At 40.2% G+C, this 24282-nt stretch overlaps 1 protein-coding gene, 1 long non-coding RNA gene and 1 pseudogene across 6 annotated transcripts in view; 1 reads left to right on the forward strand and 2 right to left on the reverse strand.

Annotated features, from left to right (window-relative positions):
* Nucleotides 1-11755, reverse strand: part of LOC123852513 (uncharacterized) — a 47742-nt gene extending 35987 nt beyond the window's left edge. For both annotated transcript variants that reach the window (XR_010407234.1, XR_008506990.2), the window contains exons 1-2: nucleotides 11482-11755; nucleotides 5306-5441 (exon numbers count right to left, since the gene is read on the reverse strand). This is a non-coding gene — a long non-coding RNA (uncharacterized LOC123852513). The remainder of the gene's footprint in view (nucleotides 1-5305; nucleotides 5442-11481) is intronic.
* On the reverse strand, nucleotides 1816-3231 carry LOC123852512 (RNA-binding motif, single-stranded-interacting protein 2-like; annotated as a pseudogene).
* A 180-nt stretch (nucleotides 11756-11935) lies between the features above and the next one.
* The window catches only part of RTTN (rotatin), a 155201-nt gene continuing 142854 nt past the window's right edge, over nucleotides 11936-24282 (forward strand). For 2 of the 4 annotated variants that reach the window (XM_045886566.3, XM_045886567.3), the window contains exons 1-8: nucleotides 11936-12167; nucleotides 12506-12693; nucleotides 13820-13997; nucleotides 14773-14862; nucleotides 17182-17272; nucleotides 18673-18787; nucleotides 19712-19862; nucleotides 23283-23448. In XM_045886566.3, coding sequence (XP_045742522.1) covers nucleotides 12122-12167; nucleotides 12506-12693; nucleotides 13820-13997; nucleotides 14773-14862; nucleotides 17182-17272; nucleotides 18673-18787; nucleotides 19712-19862; nucleotides 23283-23448 — 1025 coding nt within the window. In that variant the 5' untranslated portion in view covers nucleotides 11936-12121. The other 2 variants (XM_064577749.1, XM_064577750.1) reach the window with 2 other exon arrangements.

Consider the following 24282-nt stretch of genomic DNA (forward strand, 5'->3'; position numbering starts at 1 on the left):
AATTCTCAGGAAAGGACACCGTAATTCTCCTTACCAAACTATCTTGGCGTCTTTACAAATTAAGTTCTTTATAAAATAAATAAAGCACTGTTTGTAAAAGCAAAACACTAGAAACAACACAAACATCCCTTGATAAAGAGGATGGCAAAATAAATTGTGGTACATTCAAGCATGAAATATTGAATACTATGCAAGCATTAAAAAGAGCAAAACTGGGGTACCTGGGTGCCTCACTTGGTTAAGCATCTGATTTTGGTTCAGGACTTGATCCCAGAGTCCCAGGATTGAGCCCACATCTGCCTCCCTGCTCAGTGAGGAGTCTGCCCCACCCCCAACTTTTCCCCTCCCCCTCCACTGCCCCATCCCCACTCGTGCTCTCTCTCTAGTGCACACGCGCGCTCTCTCTCTCTCAAATAAATACATTTTAAAAAAATCTTTAAAAAAATAAATAAAAAGAGCAGAATTAACAGAGGTCTATCTATTGGCCCAATGACAATGATGTAATGTTGAACAAAGAAGGTAAGTTACTTAGCAATTTTATAAAAACATGTGAAAATAGAAACTACTGAGTAATTTTATTAAATATAAAATAAATTCGGGTGCCTGGGTGGCTCAGTTGGTTAAGCGACTGCCTTCGGCTCAGGTCATGATCCTGGAGTCCCGGGATCGAGTCCCGCATCGGGCTCCCTGCTCGGCAGGGAGTCTGCTTCTCCCTCTGACCTTCCTCATTCTCATGCTCTCTGTCTCTCATTCTCTCTTTCTCAAATAAATAAATAAAATCTTTTAAAAATAAATAAATAAAGACAAAAAAAATTATTAAAAAAAATAAATAAATTCTTGTTTTCAACTTAATGTCTTATTGTTTTTCTTTTTGTAACACCTTACTGAAATATAATTCCTGTGCCATGTAATTCATAAATTTAAAGTGTACATTTCAATGGTTTTTAATATACTTACAGATATGGGCAACTGTCACCACAGGTAATTGTAGACATTTTCATCATCTCAATGAGAAACCCCTCACCTCTTAGCTATTACTGCTCTGTTCCCCCAACGACCACCAAATCTAAGTAAACACTAAATCATTTTGCTTCTGTAGATGTGCCTGTTCTGGATATTTCATATACATGAGATCATGTAGTAGGCGGTCTTCTGTGTCTGGCTTCTTTCACTTGGCATAATGTTTTCAAGGTTCATCCATGTTATAAGGTGTATCAGTACTTCTTACCTTTTTTTAGCTACATAATGTTTCATTGTATAGATATGATTTATCCATTCCACACACCCATGTCTATCCTCTCATGAATTATGGACATTTAGGTTGCTTCTACCTTTCAGCTCTTACGAAGGAGGCTGCTATGAACATTCACGTACAAGTTGTGGGTACGTATTTTCATCTTGGGGGCATGTACCTAGAAGAATTGCCAGGTCACATAGTAACTCTGTGTTTACCTTTTTGAGGAACTTTGACTATTTCAGTCCTTTGGGGTATATATCCAGGAGCAGAATTGCTAGGTCATATGTTAATTCTATGTTTAATTTTTTGAGGAACTGACAGACTGTTTTCCACAGTGGCTGCACCATTTTATACCCCCAGAAGCAGAGTGTGAGGGTTCCAATTTCCCCACACCCTGGCCAACAATGTTATTTCCTATTTTTGATTATAGCCAACCTGGAGAGAGTGAAAAGGTATCTCATTTTGGTTTTTTGACTTGCATTTCCTTGATAACTAATGATGTTCCAGACCTTATCATGTGTTTTTGTTTTTGTTTTGGGGGGGGTATGGAAAGAGTATGTTGCAGTTAAGAACAAAATATAAAACTTTCTTGGCAAAAGAAAGAAAAAAGTTCTTTTGATCTCCTTGAATGCAGCACACACAAAAAGTGACGGTTCCCCTAGGCTCCCTCAGGAATGGAGGAATAAGCAGAGGGCAGGAGTGCAGAGATTTCTTTTTCCACGCCCAGGCCTGTGAAAAATGATGACCAAGTGTTAGTCCTGAGCAGGCCCATGGATGGTGTGTATTCCTGGTTAGCCCTCTGGAGTCTGGGAGCATCAGCATCTCCAATAATTTATTTGTATAGGCATACGTCAGAGATACTGTGGGTTCAGGTCCTGGGAGAAGGCACAGGGGGTGTCCTGGGAGATGTGAGCTTCTTGTATAGTGGCAGGCATAGGCATGTAAGTGTCATTGCTGCTGAGGAAGAGGTGGCCCACCTGCTGGGTAAGAGGTCCCATCATGGAGGCAGGCTGGAGAGAAATGGCGTGATCCATCTCTGGTGGCAGAACTGAAGCTGAAGGCTGCATGACGTATGATTGGTGGTGCATCTAGGATGGGTTAGATGCTTGCAGAGATGTCTGAGTCACTCTCTGATCCAAAGACATGGGATCAGAGAGATGGAAGACATGGGGAGAGTGCAGACCGAGCAAGCATCCTGCTGGGGGTGATGTTATAAGGAGCTGGGGAAAACCCATTCTGAAGAGCTGTGGTAGGGTCATGGGTCAAGGCTATACCACCCATATCTGCATTCCTTGGCCAGGCCCATCCATTTTGCACAGATTTTCCTTGGTTCTGTCATTTCTTTGGACCACCATCAGCAAATTTGCAAAGCAAGGGATTAGGTCGAGCTGGTACTCCAGCAGATGCCTTAATATATTTTCCATTAAAGTGGGTGATGATGGCTTCACACTTCTCTGTGGACTCCATTCTTGCAAAGCCAAACCTCTGCTGGTCCCACTGGTGTCTCGGAGGATTTGAGTGGAGATAACCTGGCCAAAGGGCTTCAGCATCCCCTCCGGTTCTTGCTTAACCATTGTTAGTGGAAGCTTTGATAGGTATGAATTTGTGGGGTCCTGCTCCTGTTGCTTTGTCATCTGTGCCTGTATGCCACTGGCTTTCAGTGCTGTGACAGCTTTCTGTGCTGCTGAAGGACTGTCAAAGTCCACAAAACCACAGCCTTTGCATTTGTTTGTGCTGTTGTCCAGTATGACCTCGGTGGAGACTGGTACAATTTTACAAGGTTCTGGTCAGTAAGTGCCTGATTGTAACCCCTGGATATAGAGGTTGGTTTTGTTCAGCTGGTCATTTCCATTGCTCCCACTGCTGCTGCTAGGGGTACTGTTGCTTGGACTAGTTGATGCCATCTGCTGAGGCAAGGACACATACAGCTTCTTGTTGTTTTTGTTATAGCCAAAAGTTGAAATCCCAGGCCTGGAAACCACTGAGAGCAGCATTTTCTCTTGAATGTAAGGTGGCTGAGCCTTTTCATGTGTTTATTGGCCATTTAGATATCTTCTTTGAAGAACTGTCTATTCAGATTTTTTGCCCATTTTTAAATTGGGTTGTCTTTTTATTGCTGAGTTGTAAAGATTTTTGTTGTTGTTTTAACATATTTTGGATAAAAGATATTTATTAGATATATGGTTTGCAAATGTTTTCTCCTACTCCTGGCTTCACTCTTCACTTTCTTGATAGTAACCTTAGAAGCACAAAATTTTAAATTGTGATGATGTCCAATTTACCTTTTTAAATTTTTGTTTGTGCTTTTGCTGCCATATCTAAGAAACCACTGCCTAATTTACACTTATGAAAATTTATGCCTATTTTTTTCCCCAAGAATTTTATAGTTTTAAGTGCTTGCATTTAGGACCTTGATCCATTTTAAGTTCATTTTGTAGATGGTGTGAGATATGGATCCAAATTGATTCTTTTGCATGTGGATATCCAGTTGTCCCATTTGTCGAAAAAAAAATTCTTTCCTTGTTGAATTGTTGTGGCACATTTGTTGATAATCACTCACAAATGTGAATGATTATTTCTGGACTTTCAGTTGTATTCCATTGGTGAGTGTATATGTCTGTCCTTATGTCAGTACCACACACTCTTGAATACTGTAGTTTTGTAATAAGTTTTGAAATTGGGAAGAAGTCCTTCAATTTTGTTCTTTTTTGAGATTGTTTTGGCCAGTCTGATTCCCTTAATTTCCACATGAATATAAGCCAGTAGTATCCATATTGTTTCCATATGGATAAGCTTGTTAATTTTATGAGAAAGGTAGCTGGGTATTTGAAAAGAGATTGCTTTAAATCTGTAGTGCAATTTGGGGAGTATTGTCATTTTAACAATACAAAATCTTCCAATCAATGACAAGGATGTCTTTCTATTTATTTAGGTCTTCTAAAATGTCTTTCAATGGGGCTCCTAAGTGGCTTAGTTGGTTAAGCATCTGCCTTCGGCTCAGCTCATGATCCCAGGATCCTGGGATTGAGTTCTGCATTGAGTTCCCTGCTCAGTGGGAAGCCTGCTTCTCCCTCTCCCACTCTCCCTATTTGTGTTCCCTCTTTTGCTGTCTTTCTCTCTGTCAAATAAATAAATAAAATCTTTATTTTTTATTTTTTTATTTTTAAAGATTTTATTTATTTATTTGACAGAGGGAGACACAGCGAGAGAGGAAACACAAGCAGGGGGTGGGAGAGGGAGAAGCAGGCTTCCCACTGAGAGGGAGCCCGATGCGGGGCTCGATCCCAGGACCCTGGGATCACGACCTTAGCTGAAGGCAGATGCTTAATGACTGAGCCACCCAGGCACCCCATAAATAAAATCTTTAAAAAAATGTCTTTCAATGATATTTTGTAGTTTTCCATGTAGATGTCTTATATTTATGTTAAATTTATTCCCAATTATTTTATTCTTTTTAATGTTATTGTAAATGTAAAATTTTTTTAATTTAATTTTTGGATTGTTTATTTCTTGTGTAGAGAAATGGAATTTGATTTTGTATATTGATTTTGTATTTTGTAACCTTGCTAAAGTCTTTCCTTTGGTCTAATAGTTTCCTTGTGGATTCCTTAGAATTTTCTACATGTAAGGTCATGTCAACTGCAAATAGAAATAGATTTACTTTTCCTTACTAATCTGGAATGTCTTTTATTTCTTTTTCTTGCCAATTACTCTCAGTAATACTTCCAATACAATGTTGAACAGCAATGGTGATAGCAGATATCCTTGTCTGCTTCTCCACATCTATAATTAAGACCCCTATTTATTAAATTGTGCAAAGAAAGCAGAGTTCAAATCCGTGTTGTTTTGCTATTTGAAGTGGAACATGAATATATCTTGTTTCAATTCTTCCACTTTAAAATGGCATAAAGTATTTATTACCTTTCTATTTTGGTATTGGAAAAATGAATTAGAATTGATGATCCCCTTAAAAATTAAATATTATATAAATTCATAGGACAAAATTATGGAGCATGATTAGGACAATTCGTAAGTAGGGGATGAAACCTTTAGCCAAAATCATTTTACCTTCTTAAAAATCAGAATTATTGGGGTGCCTGGGTGGCTCAGCTGGTTAAGCAACTGACTCTTGATCTCAGCTCAGGTGTTGATCTCAGGGTCGTGAGTTCAAGCCCTACATTGGGATTCATGATGGGTGTGGCACCTACTTAAAAAAAAAAACAAATAAAGATTAGAATTATTAATGAATCATGATCTTTTTTAAAAACTTTTTTTAAGATTTATTTATTTTGAGAGAGAGACAGAGAGTGTGAGCATGGGGCGGGGAGAGGGGCAGAGGGAGAGAGAGAATCTCAAGCGGACTCCCTGCTGAGAGGGAGCCCGAGTGCAGAGCTCAACATGGGGCTCAATCCACCACCCTAAGATAATGACCCCAGCTGAAATCAAGAGTCTGATGCCCAACTGACCAAGCCACCCAGGCACCCTGAATCATGATCTTTATTCTTGAGTAAGGCAGGCTGGGGTCCAGGGGACTTTCTGGAATACACACAGAATGTTTGCCTACCCTGGGGGACCATGAATAACTTGAATAACCATGAATAACCCACATCTATTGGTTAGAGTCTTTTTGTTTATGAATCCTGCTTGTTCGCTCTTTTTGTATGTTGTCTTGATAAATAAATTAATATTTTAATTCATGTAAAGATGGCTTGTAGAAGGATTTCTCCCTTTGGGCCAATAATTTCTTTCCTTTGAAAAATGAGGAAAAGAAGGTTAGAGAACTCCCTTTGTCCTGGAAATTGTGCCTGGGTTTGGCTGCATCAATAGCTGGAAGGTCTTGAGCACCTCTGCCTTTGAGGTCTCCCACAATGAGCAGAAAGATTGCTTCTTGGGGCACCTGGGTGGCTCAGTCGTTAAGCATCTGCCTTCAGCTCAGGTCATGATCCCAGAGTCCTGGGATCAAGCCCCGCATTGGGTTCTCTTCTTGGCAGGAAGCCTGCTTCTCCCTCTCCCACTTCCCCTGCTTGTGTTCCCTCTCTCACGTTCTCTCTCTGTCAAATAAATAAAAAAGAAAAAAAAAGAAAGACTGCTTCTTGGGCCAGGTTCCTCTGAGCTCTCTCTGCTGATCGGAGCTACCTTGTGGTTATACTTGGAGGTAGTACTGACATACGATATAATATTGCATTTGCTCCCTAGAGAGACAATTATTTCAGTCCATTCAGGCTACTATAACAAAATACCATAGACTGGATGGGGATGTCTTATAAACAACAGAAATCTATTTCTCACAGCTCTAGAGGCTGGAAAGCCCAAGATCGAAGTGCTAACAAATTCAGTGTCTGGTGGGGACCAGCTTCCTGGTTCATAGATAGCTCTTTTTTCTGTGTCTTCACATAACAGAGAGGGGAGGGATCTATTTGGAACATCTTTTAAAAAAGCACGAGTCCCATTCATGAGGCTTCACCTTCATGACCTAGTAACTTCTCAAAAGTCCCACCTCCTAATACCATCACAATGGGGATTATATTTTAACATATGAATTTTGGGGAGGGGGGACACCAAACATTCAATGTGGCAAAGAGGCATCCTCAGGTTTGACAGCCACTAAAATAGCTATTATTTGTAGCTACTACCTATTATGGAGGTCTTGGGGTAAGTGCTTTCCTTGATTTATCTCCTTTGGTCCTCACACATGTCCTATCAGTGCGTGCTATCTTTAACCGCAATTTCTACTTGTAGAAGCTGGATTAGGGGTTATAGAGGCATCAGGGTTTTTCCCCCTTCCCAACATTCTTTCCCCCCATTTTCTGTTCATCCCACCCCTTTCCTTAGTGGAAGTCTTCTGCCCAACTACTTCTAACTCCAGTACGATTATAATACCCTGCCCTGCACTTCAGAGTGTAAGTAAGTAACTTAGGATCAGGCAATCTCATAATGGCTAATCCTGATGGGGTTTCCCATCATGGATTTTATATCTGGATGTTGGGAGAAAGAAATGTTCTTCTTTCTTCTTGGGTCACTATATGAGAAGATGGAAGTCTGAACCATACTTCTCTCTTGCCCTATATATTTTGGGAGAATCCTGCCCGTTATACAAAAGAATGGGACAAACATACCGAGGGAAGCAAGACTAAGATGTTGAGAAAAAGAATATTAATATTTGTTGAGTCTCTGAGGCCCGATCCTTTTTAGAGCGAGATAATAAATCTCATTTTTGCTTACTCCTTTGAGTGAAATTTTTGTCATCTGCAACCAAGAAAGTTAATTAGCTTACCCATAATTATGCAATTAAGAAGGTTGCAAAGCTGGTTTTAAACCTGTCTGGCTCCAAGGTTTGTAGTCTGTGTAATAGTTTGCTTAGTTTATATGACTATGAGCCAGAGATTTTAAGTTAGTTAAGTAACAGAAATAAAGGGTAGGAAATGCATATGATCCCAACTGACAGACCTACCCAAGTATTAGAATTCATGTTCAAATTATGAGGAAGGGCAAAATTGCACGACTTTTCCAGGAAAAAAAAAATAAAGCATTTCTTTTTCTCCTGGAATAAAATCACCACAGATAGTAGTATGAGTTCTTAGGAGAGTCACTGAATATTTCCTGTGACTTTTTTTTTTTTTTAAAGATTTTATTTATTTATTTGACAGAGAGAGACACAGCGAGAGAGGGAACACAAGCAGGGGGAGTGGGAGAGGGAGAAGCAGGCTTCCCGCGGAGCAGGGAGCCCGATGCGGGGCTCGATCCCAGGACCCTAGGATCACGACCTGAGCCGAAGGCAGACGCCCAACCGACTGAGCCACCCAGGCGCCCCTTCCTGTGACTTTTGATATAAATATCTTCATCTAAGCCAAAGGATCCAGTATAGCAGACTGAGGCAATGCCAGCTGTTAGTGGGTATGACTGAAAGGTCGAAGGATGGTTGAAAATGAAGCAGAGTTCAACAATTAGAATTTGACCTGTGGTCCTGGAGCCACATGTTTTTCTCCATAATGTTGCATGGTTTGTGATAAGCAGATCCCAACATATAAGGTCTCTACTCTTCATTCCGTTCCCAATCCATACATACACTGCTACCTGAATGACTATCAAATATTTACCATCAGGTAAAATTCAACATGTTTTTATTATAAGTTAGCATTTAAAGAAATATAACAAAAACTATTGTAAGTACAAGTAGAAAATTACAAATATACATACATACAGTTCTCCATACATCCACACAGATATCTATTGCCCATTTTTTTTCAAGTAGTTGGGCATCATTTAAAAAACCTACATTGAAGTTTAAAATGATTAAAAGCCCCAGTTGCTGACTGGGATGTAGTAACAGAAAATTAATAACTAAAGGATATGCAGGACAGACTTGATGATTAAAAACCTCCTCCTAAATAGATCTTGGGTGAAATTGAAAGTATGAAAATAGCAGTTTCAGAATGCTTGAGAGTTCTAACCACAGTTAGAACATTATAAATCTAAATTCATGATATATGGTTAAAGCTTTTCTTAGATGTGGGTTCATGGAATTCTCTATAACTAAATAAGAAAGAATGAAGACAAACAACAAAACCTTTAGCTCAAGAAGTGAGAAAAGGAACTGTAAAACAAACCTAAGGAAGGAACGAGAAAGTTACGGATAATAAAAAAAAGTACAGTAAATACATTAGAGTATGACTATTCTTTTTAGCAGAATTAATAAGTTGAAGATTGATTCTTTAAGGAAGAATTGGCAAATCAATACTTAGTCTAATAGAAAAATGATACACAATTGCTTTGAATGTAATAAGCAGGACTTAATGATTTTTTCTAATTATGAAAACAATATATGCTCAACAATAACAATAAAAATTAGAAAATAAAAGCAACATAAAACCATTTTTGATGGATGGCTACTAGACATACTGTGGTTGGTCATTTCACAGTGTATACAAATATCAAATCATGCCGTACACCTGAAACTGATATAATGTTTTATGCCCATCATATCTCATTAAAAAAGGAGACCATTTCATTTTTGACCCCCCTTTTTGCTTGCAACATGCTTGTTTTAAATTATAGTTGACCCCTGAACAACAGGGTTTGGGGGCATTGAGCCTTGTGCTGTCAAAAATCCACGTCTAACTTTTGATTCCCCAAAAACTTAACTACCAATCGTCCACTGTTGACACGAACCCTACCAGTAACAAATAGTCGATTAACACATACTTTGCATGTTATATGTAGTACACACTGTATTCATACAATATAGCAAGCTACAGAAAAGAAAATGTTAAGAAAATCATAAGGAAGGGAAAACACATCTATAGTACAGTCATACTGTACTATATCTATTGAAAAAAATTTGTGCATCAGTGGACCCGGGCAGTTCAAACCCATGTTGATCAAGAGTCAACTGTAATTTATTTTTCTCCCACAGTATTATCATCCCTTCCCCACTGACATCCTCAGTGTCTCACCATCTAAGACTTTCATCTTAGAATTATCTTTAAAAAGTTATTTCCATTACTCCTTTGTACCATCATGTGTATTTTGATCCTGATACTTCAAATCCACAACTACAGCCTTCATGCTTCAGTAACTACAGAAACTTCTCAGCTGGTATAACTGTTTCCACTTTTTGGTCCATTTGGCACAGTATCTATCAGGAGCTCTTCTCTTTCCTGAGCCTTGAGAAACGCAGCCCGATACCGCCTTGGCCAGTGAGGCTTAGGTATGGACTAGTGGAACATTGATTAAATAACCACACCTCTTTTTCTTCCCACTCTCCAATTTCCTACTTGTGTCTCCTATTCACCACAGAGGGACAAATGGAGAATAACTAGCATGCTAGCAGCCCCTTCACTTCCCTTCCCTTCACTTCCCTTCCTGCGGGGTAATTTGGCCGCATAGAATTGCTCTTTCCCTGGGCACCTGGGTGGCTCGGTTGGTTAAGCGACTGCCTTGGGCTCAGGTCATGATCCTGGAGTCCCGGGATCGAGTCCCGCGTCCCGCATCGGGCTCCCTGCTCGGCAGGGAGTCTGCTTCTCCCTCTGACCCTCCTCCCTCTCATGCTCTCTGTCTCAAATAAATAAATAAAATCTTAAAAAAAAAAAAAAATAAAGCTTATATACCCTCTTTAAAGTTCACATATGTACTTCCAGTGCCCCACACTAAAACTCTTGATCAATTTGTAACAAGGAAAGATACAGATTAACTAACCTTGTTACTGGAAATTATGAAGTTTTATTTCAGCTAGAATGTCTTCTCATAGCTATGAAGAATATCTATTCCTTAAGGGGGAGTGAAGATTAAAATCTTCCTCCCTTGGGTTCTTTGAGGTAAATGAGGCCAGAGAAAAGTAAATTGTGTAAGAACTTGAGAACACTTTCTTCCTTAGATCTACTTGGTTTTGCCTCTTATAGCTTGGTTGAAGAATAACTGTACATATAGTTCTTTCAAATAAAACAATAAATCCAGGGGACGCCTGGGTGGCTCAGTCAGTTAAGCATGTGCCTTCGGCTCAGGTCCTGATCCCGGAGTCCCGGTTTCGAGCCCCGCATCAGGCTCCCTGGCTCAGCAGGGAGTCTGCTTCTCCCTCTGACCCTCCCCCCCCTCATGCTCTCTCTCTCTCTCTCCTTCTCACTCTCAAATAAATAAATAAAATCTTAAAAAAAAAAAAGAATTGCTCTTTCCCTGACCTCGACAGACGCATTCCGAATCCGTGCTTTGCATGCACTGTTTTCTCTGGCAGGAATCCCCTTACCCCATTTCTTCGCCTGGCAAACAAATTCCTACTTACCCTTCAAGATCCAGCTCAAACATCACCACTTTCTAGCCTACGCACCTCGCAGAAGCAGCAAGGTCCCACGAATGTTACAAAGAAAAATGAAGGTCAGGCCCTCAATCGGCCACTTAACTAGTTGGTCTGACTGTGGTTGAGGAACTTCTCTGATTTTACGCTCCCTTTTTTTGCGAAATAATAATGGATATTATACCTGCCTTGACATCCCTTTCCAAGGGAAATTGAAAGCATCCGTGAGAGAAAATGTTCTCTAAAATGCAAATCATTTTACAAATTTAATTTTGTTGCTCTTAGCACGGCTTAGAATTTTTTTTCCTTCTGTTTGTTCAGTGCAAAAGCCAACTGTGGGGCATTCAAATATCAATTCATACCCTTGCCCTGCCCCCCATTTTTTTTGTTTCTACGGCCCCCTTTTTTCTCTTCTGTGCTTATTTCCTTCCCGACCCCCTTTCCTTTCGTGACTTGCCTGTTTGTAGCGAACTTCAGTATCCGAGGACACTGCTTGCCTTTGCGGGTACATTTTACAGTTAAAGTGATTTTAGTAACGAACGGGGATGGGGCGGTTGTGGATGTGCGGGAATCCAAACCCAACCTAACTCTGCATTGCACATTGGAAAGTTCTGGGAGCCGAGAATTCAGATGGGCCGGGCCAGAGCGACTTTGCAGGGCCAGGCTCGGCTCTGCCGGGACTTCCGCAGCCCGCGCGGGAGTCCGCGCCGGAGCCCGCGCTGGGATCCCGGAACCTCAGGAAGGTGGGTGCAGTGGCGGGACCGGAATTCCGGGAGGGAAGCACAAACGGGCGAAGACCACAACTCCCGACGTGCTCCGCGGCCGGGGCGGGTTCTACTCCCTGCCTGTCTCCTCATTCTTTCCCGTTCTTACGACAAAGGCTACTGTCTAGGGACTGCGTAGTAGTAATTACAGAGAGACTGTAAGCTTCTGTGGAGTCGCGGGGGGCCTGCAGCAGCTCATGCGGTGCCTCCTGTTCGTCTGGTGGTTCTCTGCTACATTGCGGAACTCAACAGCCCGACCGGCCGGGTTTCCATGGGGACACTAATTGTACACGGACGCTGTGGCGCGGCAGTTTAATTCTCCGGCGGCGGCTGATGGAGCGGGACGAGATGGTCTTGACGGGGCTCATCAGGAAACTCGGTAACAGGCTGAGTTGCCCCTCGCTGCAGTCACCCTTCTGTCGTGGCCACTTGCTAAGAATGGCCGTGTAACGTTTTCGAGGCCGGTCCACCCCGAGACGGCTCCCGCTGATCCTGGCCTCGCCGGGGCAGCCGCCGGGAACCCATCTCGGACTTGGTGTAAACTGAGCAGTTCGCGTCGCGAATGCGGCAGAGGCCCGCCTGTGAAAGAATTCGCTTTAGTTCCCTCTTCACCCTGCCCTCGTCCCCGCGTAAATAGCTGAGTGGTAGGGTAAATTCGGGGGGGCGGGGGCGTCTCTCTGGAGTTGGGCAGCAGCTCAGTGTGCTGCACTTTGACAGGTCATCGGCTGGCCGAGATCCGGGAACGCGCTCTCAAGAACATTCTCTGCAAGGTTGAGCACAACTTGGTCTGTTGCGATGATCTAGTTCGGGAGAGGCTACTTTTTCTCCATTTGCTGGAATGGTTCAATTTCCCGTCTGTTCCAATGAAAGAAGAGGTTCTCAGCCTTTTGAACAGATTGGTTAAGGTAGGATCATTTTGAAATAAAATCAGAAGAGCGGTCATTTAATTGTAGCATTTTTTTGAAAGTTAAATAATTACAACTTTTTTTCTAACCAACGAGAGACGTTGAATTTTAATTCCTCAGGGTATATAACGCTCCGCTTCCTTTGATCTTGTTTGTAATGTTGAACCTCACATTACCGTGCTCTCTGAAGTAACAGAACTTCTGAGTTTTGGTGTGTTCTGATTTTTTTGGAATCATCTTTGGAAGTCGGTATTTGTCATTCTGTTTTTCTTTTTGTTCTGTTATTTGCGTGTTAATAATTAGATGTGTCTGTATGGAAGAGAACATGTTTAAAGTTAAAGTTAAAGGTTTTTTTTTTTTTTTTTCCATGATCAATGGTTTATTCCAGAGGGGAAAGCCCAAGCTGAATGCCCCCCTTCTCCCCCTGGCCAGCTGGCCCCCGCCTCCTTGCCCCCAGGGCCCTTGGGAGGGATGGTGAGAGGAGGAAGGGCCCCACCTTGCTGCTCCTACTTTGGTCCCTCTCCAGGCCCTGTGCCCCATGACAGCGTGTGACATGGAAGGTAGTCAGAGGGAGGAGGAAGATGGATGGGGGCAGTGGATGAGGGTGGGCGGCAGTGGGTAAGCTACCCTTAGAAATAATACCTCAAGAATGTGAAATTGCGTTTTCTGTATCTGTTTTTCAGATTTATGTTCCTCAGCCTGTTTTGAGAGTAGTTGTCAGGGTTAAATGTCAAGAGTGCTAGTGTAGCCTTTCAAAACTAAGTCACTGTGTGGTCATAGGGGATTGTTCCTTTGGCATTCTTTGGCGGGGATAGGGTGAGAGTCTGTGGGGAGAGGTAATCCATTTTATAAGTAGGAACAGGAGTTTATAGTGTGCATTTCTAGTGCTTAATGTCTGGGCTTTTCTGTCATAAGTGGTTATCACGTGGTTTATGTATGTCTCTATAGATCTATGTCGTATACATGGAAGTTCTTTACTTTTACATGTATCAATGCAAGATTTATTTTTTAAAAAAGGAATATCTAGAATACTAAAAATAATTTCATGTTTTTGTTGCTGTAAGACAAAGTGTAGAAATTTTGATATATATGGGTTATTCTCAAGACTCTCCTCTTCTTATTTCAGTATTCCCCAGCAGTCCAGCATTTGGTTGATCTTGGTGCAGTCGAATTCTTATCTAAACTTCGTTCTAATGTGGAGCCGAATCTGCAGGCTGAAATTGATGGCATTCTGGATGGACTTTTTATTCTTCCTTCAGAAGATGCTGCGCTATATTCTGCATCTTACCAAACCAAACAAACTGGTAACTCTTTGGAATCAATGTGACGCATTCTGTTAAAATAGAAATATATTGGTTCTAGTGCTTAATTCTAAGGAAAGGGACCTTAGGTTAAAAAAAAAAAAAAAAAAAAAAAAGATCATGTTCTCGCATTAAGTTACATGAGCTTGACCTTTTCCCCACCTTCTACAGTTATTCAGAGGAGGATACATTTGTATTCATTGCTTTTTTGGTCAAGGGGCCTAAAAGATGCCAGAGATTTTCTTTTTTGAGACTACTTTACAGATTACTTCTACAATAATAACAAATTTTCAACAATAGCAATAATAACAATATTGTGTTCCCATTCTTATTGCAACTGAACTGCTGAATTTGTAATCACATGTGACAGAGAGTCGTCAAAGATACTGAAAGATAGTGCTTGATTCCCGAAGGTTGAAGTGGTCAGGAGCTACATAACTGGAGTAAGAGAGAGGAGGAGATGGGCTAAGAAGCAGAGATGAGCCCTTGAATAAATACTTTGTAACAGATTCTTTATGTACATTATGGATGTTTTTATTACAACAAATAGTTGTATTTGCTGAATCTTAAAAGGGAGGGGACCCCCCCATTAAAAACTTGCTCAGCATTTACATTTTTTTCCTCTATAAGGAGACTCTTCAGGTAAAAAAAAACTGTTATTTTTCTAGTTTTTAAAATGATTGTAAAACTTAAGAGAAACATTAATATTTGAAAAGAGTAAATTTCACTTTTAGCAAATAAAGAACCAGTAATATAGTAATATATATTTTCTTCTCAGAATTGCCACAACAACCTGAAATTTTAATAGGATATTTTCCTCAAGACAAAAGTAATTTCCAGCAGATGGAAGTGTCTCCACGACCAATGGGTGTGTATATATATATATATATAGAGAGAGAGAGAGAGAGAGAGAGAGTAGATGCTGTTGACTTGGTAAATCAGAAATTAATGTACTTTTCTTCGTTGGTGTAGACATATTGTGGTCCAACTTGAATGTTTCAGCACTGAACTGAATGTTTCAGTTTCCTCAAATTAGTTTAGGATGTAGAGTCTAAATGGTAACATTTTATGTTATTCTAACTGCATTCGAGCAACTCTGGAGGTGGGTGGTGATGGTGGCAGTAGTCCTCAGGGCCTACTGAACACAGATTTGTCAGGAACGGTGCCATGCACTATATATATGTCATGGTATTTATTCTCCAGCTCACTAAGTGGTACTGTTCATCCAGTTACTCAAGCCAAAGACTCAGGATCATTTGGGTTTCTTCATTTATCTTTATCCCAGCATCCAGTTGATTGAAGAGTTCTGATTTAGAGCCTCTCTCTCTCTCCCCGGAATCTCTTCCAAGTTTTTTCATGTCTGGCTGTGTCTCTGCTCACATGTTACCTCCTCAGAGAGAACTTCCTGAGGACTCTAGCTAGTGATCACTTTCTGTCTATGTCTAGTTTTCTTCCTAACATACATCATAATCTGAAATTACGTATTTATTTACCTCTTTTTGTCTCCCTGTTTATAAGCTTAATAATAGCTGTGAATACTGCTTTATCCCCAGTGAGCAGAAGAACAATGCCAAAAACTTATTAGGCCCTCTGTGTATTCTTTGAATGAATGAATGAATGAATGAATCTTCACTGGCGTTCCAGTGAAATTGATATTGTTACTATCTCCATTTTACTGATGAAGGCACTGAGGCTTAGAAGGATAAAACCTTTATTCTGGATAATGCAGTTAGGGAATAATTAAGTAAACATGTACCTAACAGTTTATTGCCTGCACAGTTGCAATGAAAAGGTTGTGTCCAAGGATATAACTGCTTATGTCAAGTATTCAGTTTAATTCTGTTTGGAAGCCCTCCATTATTAAAATGCTTCCTTAGAAACTCTCTGGTTGAATAACAGCCTAAGAAAGAACTGAAAACTTGTTTAGACCTTTTCTTTCTGAAAAAGTTTTGTTACGCTTGTTAGGGAGCCTCCGTTTTTGAGATGGTAGTTTCTTTGTGTTTATGATTAAGAGGCTTCATTGAGTGACAGTGAGAGACATCTGAAGGGAGAGAGTATGTCCAGGGCTGGGAGGTGGAAAACGTTAGGGACCATTGAGATGGTAACATTTTGTTATGTGAGTTGCAGTTTGTGGATTGACAATATGGCTTATTTTGGACACATCTTTCTGAGTGCGGTATAAATGTGTCCTACCCACCTTTTACTTTTCTGTTAGAAAGTAAATCCTGCTTGGGTCTTAGCACTCTTTTTTTTTTTAAGATTTTATTTATTTATTTGACAGAGAGAGACAGCGAGAGAGGGAGCACAAGCAGGGGGAGTGGGAGAGGGAGAAGCAGGCTTCCTGCTGAGCAGAGAGCCCGATGCAGGGCTTGATTCCAGGACCCTGGGATCATGACCTGAGCCCAGGGCAGCCGCTTAACCGACTGAGCCACCCAGGCGCCCCGGGTCTTAGCACTTTTGAAAGAAACAACTGTGCTATATTGGGAATTTAATAATGCTGTTATCTATATTCAACGATTTCATGCTCTTTTCAAAGCATTTGGCAGGAAGAATATTTGCCACTTGGAAGGGTTTATGTAGATACTAGATACTGTTTCTGAGCATTGCCACCTTAACTTGTACAATATGAGATCTGTTAAAAAATAATTGGAATGGGGTAGCTTAAAACTGTTGATTTCTCAGATTTCTTTTAATCCTGAGTGCTGATATTTGATCTTCAACCTTATGGTCTTCAAGTCATCTTCAAAGAAGTTTAAACATCTAACACCATTTAGGATATTTGAACATGACTAATTAAATATAGTATATGGTTATGTTTATGTCATTTTTAATTTCTACAATTAAAGATCTCCAAATGCCAGTTCCTTTTATGTTAAATTTAAGCTCTGTGTTCTGGTTAGCAGCAGGGTAAAATAGAAAATGTAATGGAAGCTCTAAATGTCATTCAATATTAGTTTGTATTTAATGCCCTTCTAATAATAATATATGGTTCTGTGTAAATTATGAAAACAGCTCTGTTGTTTATCTTGTTAGGGAACAAATTTGCAGCTGACCTTGTTTGGTATATTTTAAGTTACTGTAAGATATAACTTTGAGGACTTGTTTTTAAGGGTGAAGCCTTACTCTTAATATTGTGAGTCTTTCAACATTGCCTTTGATCCCTTAAATTTTGCTGTTCCATTAACAGTAAATCAGACTGTGAAGTGTTTGAAGTTTTCTACATTTCCTTGGCTACCTCTGACTACAACGGATAGACATGTTCTCTCCTCTAATGAAAGGTACGGTACCTGATGTGTGTCAGGTATTTTGGTTCATTTATAGCCATTAAATCTGGTTGCTATTACTGCACATTTTCACCAGGAAAAAAGATACTAAGTGGCTGTGAAAGGTAGTAATGGGAATATATGAATGATTTTCAGTTTCAAAAAGCAAGGCAGAAAATTGCTCTTTGCCATTATCTGGCTACACATGAAGGTTTTGTTTTGTTTTTGTGGTTGGAATCTTGTATACTTCTTGGTGGCATGAGTCATCTCTTATTGACCAGATTCTCTGATTGGCCATTGCTTATGCCCTTAGTTAATAAAAATGGAAAAAATTAGGGGCGCCTGGGTGGCTCAGTTGGTTAAGCGACTGCCTTCGGCTCAGGTCATGATCCTGGAGTCCCGGGATCGAGTCCCGCATCGGGCTGCCTGCTCGGCGGGGAGTCTGCTTCTCCCTCTCCCACTCCCCCTGCTTGTGTTCCCTCTCTCGCTCTGTCTTTCTCTGTCAAATAAATAAATAAAATCTTTAAAAAAAAAAAAATGGAAAAAATTAAACATAAATGTAGTCTTCTTTAGTGGATAGTATATTCAGTTGACCATGTAAAGACCCAACTTGCTAGAGTTAGGACTAGATAAACAGCTGGACGCTGTTAAATGCTTTTTGATGCTGGCACTTCAGTGGCATCAGTAAACTCTCTTGGAACAACATATTGAAGAGTAGAGTCTGCGTGGGAAAGGGGTAGGGGGGGTTTTGATGTCAGCTCTGAGTCAGGCCTCGGAGGAGATATGATTTCTAGTACACACCTCTGGTTGGTGGGTGGTGGACTGGAGCTGGGGTGAGAGAGGGGCTATGGATTCTTGGGGTGGGACGTAAACAGTTGCTGAATCCCTAGGAGGGCATATATTGTCTGAGAAGGTGAGGGGTGTCCTCTGTTTGGGATAAGAGGAGAATCCCAGCTTGATTCACTAGACCAGGGAAGAGCAGTAAGGAATTTAATTTCTAGAATTTAACTCGGTATTTGCTATTAAATGTTCTGTCTTCCTAATTCATTTAGCAGATTTCATTGCATTCTGTGCCCTTTGACTTCATTGGTTTCATCTTGTAGCATTGTGATAGTCTTGGCATACGTTGGTGGATACTGTGTACTGCCTGCTCTTGAGGAGGGTCTAGTGGGGGACAGAAAGTCAACATGCAGTTGCCTTAGTACCAAATGTAGGCATATGGAGGAAGGACCTACCCCAAAGTTTTTGATTAGGGAAAAGATCCAGGAAGGCTTCCCAGGGGAAGTGAAATCTCAGCTGAGACCCGAGGACTGTTGATAGAGTCATTATGCCACTAGGTTACTTACAATCCCGTATAGATGAACTCTGTTTAAAAATAAATAATGCTATTTATGTATGTATGTATTTTTTGGTAGCTCTTTAAGAAGTAGTAACCACACTTTAATTTGGAACACCTGTGAACTATTGAAGGATGTAATCATGCAAGATTTTCCTGCTGAAATTTTCCTTCAAAGGCCAAAAATTGTTCAGGTATGTATCCTCTGTGATTGTTTTAGATTTGAAATAGAGAACTTTTTATAGTGAAACAAATTTTGCAAAGTAGGAGTCCTTCAGAAGGAATTTACCATATTTAAAAAAATGAAGTATTTGGTTCCTGAAACCACTTCTGTCTTACTTCTTTGGATAGTGGTAGTTCTTCAGATAGGAGGTAGTCTCATTTGACACATACAGGCCTAGTTTGGCCACCTTGAATTTACCTTTTATGAGTCACCTAAAGAGGAGAATAGACTTTAGAAATTGAGGCTGGGCAGCAGTAACCCTTCTTAACAGTGAGAATAGCATCGCTTTTTGAGTATTTAGGATGTGTAAGGCACAGTGCTAGATGCTGTGGAAATAGGTGGTAGTGAGCAGTTTAGATGGATTCTTTGCAATCTGGTCTATTAGTTTGTATAGTAGAGCTTGGGATCCCAGGTCTGGGATCGTGGCATATCCACAGCCTCAATCACCAATCCCGGGGCTGGAATGGATGCCTCTGAATGGCAGCTATTAATACATACTGTTGCAGTTGTCCAAAGATAGCAGAGGAAAAGCTGTTAGTTGCCAAAAGGTGGCAAAATGATTTAGCTGTTTGAGATGCCAAAGGCTTGCTGTGATTTTTAAGAAGTACTGTGTAACTTAATGTTCTGAATGGGGAATAATTCATGTGTTCTCTCAGAATAGGTACTCAGCCATCAGATTTTAGATACAACAAACACTGACTAGTCTATTTAAATTTTATTTTCTTGTTTTATCCCGTCTTCTTGCATTATGCTAAGTCATTTTTGCCTATTTCTTGTTTCTTGGTTTTACAAATATCTTTCAAATTATTTTATTTCCTTCGGTTATTCATTTGACCTTACTGAAACTCCACATCCACCTTCCCTGGATCATTTTCATTGCTCTTCTTTATTTCAGAGCCTTTTATCTCTGTTGAAACTGGCCTTCGGAGGAGACGGAAAACATCGCCTGGCTTTACAGTCAGTGTCTTGCTTGCAGCAGCTGTGCACATCCTTAAGAAACAGACTTAACTTTCACCGAGATCCGGGTTTTTTCTCTAGTAAACAAGGTATTTATGTTTATTTATTCATTAGTCACTGGTGGTATTTACAGATTCTTCTGAGTATTCCCTGTTACACTTACTGTATAATTTTCACAACATAAACTCCTCATTCCTAAATGTAATTAAATGATTATCTTTGAAAACCAAGTATGTGAATGACAGAACCACTCCTGATCCCGTCCTCTTTTTATTTATTTATTTATTTATTATGTTATGTTATGTTAATCCCCATACATTACATCATTAGTTTTTGATGTAGTGATCCATGATTCATTGTTTGCGTATAACACCCAGTGCTCCATTCAGTCCATCCTCTTTTTTTTGATAAGAGCCATTTGCAAGATGTCTTTCTTTTCTCTTATGCATACAGTGTTGTTGGAAGCTAGGGACCAGAATTCTGAGTTCAGCTATTCACGTGGGACCATGGGCATTTTATGCAGTTACTTGTATTAATAGATTGTTTGGTTTGAAAAAGAATAATTTGTATTTTTTTAATAAATATATTTTTTTAAACTTTTGGTATATTTTATTTATTTATTTATTTTAAAATAATCTCTGCACCCAACATGGGGCTTGAACTCATGACCCAAGATCAAGAGTTGCATGCTCTACCGACTGAGCCAGCCAGGTGTCCCCGATTTGTATTTTATGAAAACTATTTTTATGCAACTTGTGATGTAGTTATTTATTATATGATAGCAGTGCCAGACTTTTAAGGGAAAAAGCACCACCTAATGGCCAAATAGAGCACTAGACTGGCTTTGTCAAAACAGTATTTACAACCTAGGAATTCTGTGCACTTACGCATTGAAAGTTGAATATCAAATTACAGTGATTTGTCATCATGCTTCACAGTTAATCCCTATTCTGTTCAGAGTTTCACTGATCCTATACTACTTGAATACTTATGCTGTACATTAACTTTATTACAGATCTCAGAGGGTATAGGGTTCCTCATTAACATTCTTGAGCTAGAGCATTTTGCAAATGACTGAAAACAGAGAGCTGTAGGTACCCCATATTTCATCAGAATAAGAGTTACAATGTTGATAAAAATAGTATCTTTGAAGATTTATTCATGTATTAAATGTTTATTTATCACCAACCATATACCAGTTGATGTTCTAGTCTCTAGAGGGTATAACACTGAACAAAGCGGTTAAGGTCCCCACCCTTCTGAGCTTATCTGAGATAAGGTTGGGGACAGGTAGTAAATGAGTAAATAAGTTTGTTTCAGATCAGAAGTGCTCAAAGGAAATAGGAAGAGTGATGTGACCGAAGGTGACCAGGAAGTACGGCTTACCTGGATAGGATGGGCAGGGAGAGCTTCTCAGAGGAGGTGACCTGAAGGGTGAGAAGGAACCATCCACTTGAAGAGCTGCAGAAACAGTATTCCTGGAGGGTTGGGGGCCTCGGAAATGAGGTGACATGCCTGAGGAACAAAAGCCAGGCTGGCATGTGAGTGGAGTGCAGTAATCGGGAAATGGGGAGCAGAGAGGGGATGGGATGAGATCAGAGAGGTAGCCAGGGGCCACAGTGTACAGGGATTTGTAGATCTTGGGAAGTGTTTCATATTTTCCTTGCAGTGCAGTGAGAAGCTCTTGGAGAACTTTCTTTTTCCCTCTGCAGATGCCTTTATTTTACTTAATTCTTTAAAAAAATTATGGTAAAATATGTATAGCATAAAATCTGCCTTCATAACCATTTAGAAATGTGCAATTTTGTCGGCATTAATTGCTTTCACCCTCTTGTGCAACCATCACCATTATCTGTTCTCAAATGTTTTTCATCAACCTAAATAGAAGATCTGTGACCGTGTAGCCATGCTCTTCATGTCCCCTTCCCTCTGCAGCCCCTGGTAATCTCTCATCTACATTCTGTCTCTAAATTTGTCTGTTCTTGGGACCTCATGCAAGTGGAGTCATACAATATTTGTCCTTTTGTGTCTGGCTCATTTCACTGAGCATCATGTTCTCAAGGTTCATCCATGTTTCAGCTGTGTCAGAACTTCATTCCTCTTTATGGATAAATAATATTCCACTGTATGGATATCCCACATTTGGCATATTCATTTATCTGTTGATGGGCACATGAGTTGTTCTCATCTTTTGGCTCTTGTGAATAATGTTTTGGTGAATATCGTATATCTGTTTTAGCCCCTGTTTTCAGTTCTGTTGGGTATATACCTAAGAGTGGAATTGCTGGGTCATGTTATTCTACGTTTAGCTGTCTGAGGAACCACCAAACTGTTTGCCACAGTGGCTGTCCACACTGGCAACCCATGAGACTTCCAGTTCCTCCACGAGCCGTCAACACTTGTTATTTTCCCTTTTTATTTTATTTAATTTATTTATCTTTAAAAGATTTTATTTATTTATTTGAGAGAGAGCATGCAAGAGAGAGCATGAGCAGGGGGGAGGGGTAGAAGGAGGGAGAGAAGCGGGCTCCCCGTGGGGCTCGATCCCAGGACCCTGAGATCACGACCTGAGCTGAAGGTAGGTGCTTAACTGACCGAGCCACCCAGGTGCCCCTGGAAAAATGTCTTTTAAAGTCCTTTGCCCATTTTTAAATTGGGTGGCTTTTTTTTTTAAGATTTTATTTACTTATTTTAGAGAGAGGGAGAGCTTGCGGGGGTGGGGGGGAGTTGGGGAGGAAGGAGGAGGGGAAGAGAGAGAGTCTCAAACAGAACTCCCTGCTGAGCACGGAGCCTAAGGTGGGACTTGATCTCATGACCTGAGCCAAAATCAAGAGTTGGAAGCTCAACCGACTGAGCCACCCAGGTGCTCATGGTTTTTTGGTTTTTTGTTTGTTTGTTTGTTTCTTGTTGAGTTTTAGGAGTTCTTTATATACCCTGGTTATAAAGTCCTCTTTAGATACATGATCTGCAAATATTTTTTCTCAGTCTGTAGGTTGTCAGTTTCTTGATAATGTCCTTTAACGCACAAAAGTTTTTGATTTCAATGAAGTCCAGTTTATCTTTGTTTTCTTTGGTCCTGCCTTTGGTTTCATGTCTAAGGATGTATTGCCAATCCAAGACATGAAGACTGACCTCTGTATTTTCTGCTAAGAGTTTTATGGTTTTAACTCATATTTAGGTTTACTTTTTGAGTTCATTTTTACATGTAGTTTGAGGTAGGGTTTCTCATAGAATTTTGAGCAGGGGAGTGACCTGTTATTCTGCTTTGGCAGTCCCGAATGTTACAAGTCAATAATGCTGGCTAGAAGGCTGCATATAATCAGGTTAGTTATAAATCTAAATGTGCTAAGTGAGTACTCGCAGAAAAGGTTGACCTTTACTTTTACCCCAATAGAAGTGTTTCCATTATCTTAACTTTGTTAATGTCTTTTGGAAGAATGACATATAAAAACTATATAATCCTTATTTGTCACTATTGAGGGATAATTTCATTCTTTTTTTTCCCTCAGATACAGTTTCCCAAAATTCTTCTTTGTCTTACTGTCATGAAGTTAGAGTTACTCATCATTCCCAGAATCCTTCTCCGGGAAGCAGTAGCCCCCGGCCTTCTGTGGTTGGACGCACAGGCCAGCGACCCAGAGGAGATGGCCAGGATTGGGACGCCGTGTCTTCCAGGTGACCGTTGAAAAGCCTGGTTAACTTGTGTGTGTGTGTTTTAGTTTCAGAGGGAGATTAATATTTTTCTCTGTCGTCTCTTTTGGAACATTACCATAAGTATTGGCCTGATGTTGAACCAGTTGTTTTCATACTTTTTTGACCATGACCTACAGTAAGAAATAATACTACATTCAACTCAATACTCTGTACATAGACATATGCTCTTACGTGTGTGTGTATGTGTGTTTGCGTGTGTGCACACCTGTGTGTGTGTCCCTGCCAAAACAAGATGTTCACAAAACAGTACTTTGATTCCATATGCTACATAGTGAACTATATTTTGTTTTCTATTTCATTAAAAAAAGAATGAAAATTCTGACCTCTTGAATTGTTTTTATCAGCCACAAATGAAATGCGATCTAGTTTAAAAGCATAGCTTTAGATGATAGATACATTTTGATGATATTTTAAACCCACATTTGTAAGTCTAATCATAACATCAGTATTTATTATTAAAGAGAATGATTAGCGACTATAAAACGAAGATTCCGTTAAGATGCACAATTTACGATATTTTACTTATTTGTGTAAGTACAGGTTTTTATATATCAACTTTGCTTAAGGGGATTGGCGTGGTGTTTGTGTGTTACCTCTTCCTTAGGCTACAGGCATCTTACGAACATACTGATTTCTTCTTTGGTGGTGTCTTAATAAATGCTCGGTGAGATGAACACTGGTTTTTGGCTTGGTTTTCACTCGTGCCCCTGCGGCTGCAGGCTCACACTGATTCGGGTTGGCTGCGTGCTTGGTCTTATGCCAAGTGCCGTACATGTGTTATCTCCTTTAGCTGTC

Source organism: Mirounga angustirostris, unplaced genomic scaffold (genome assembly GCF_029215605.1).
Source record: "Mirounga angustirostris isolate CCGP_5_RB_7025 unplaced genomic scaffold, mMirAng1.0.hap1 SCAF_14, whole genome shotgun sequence".
NCBI classification, from domain to species: domain Eukaryota; kingdom Metazoa; phylum Chordata; class Mammalia; order Carnivora; family Phocidae; genus Mirounga; species Mirounga angustirostris.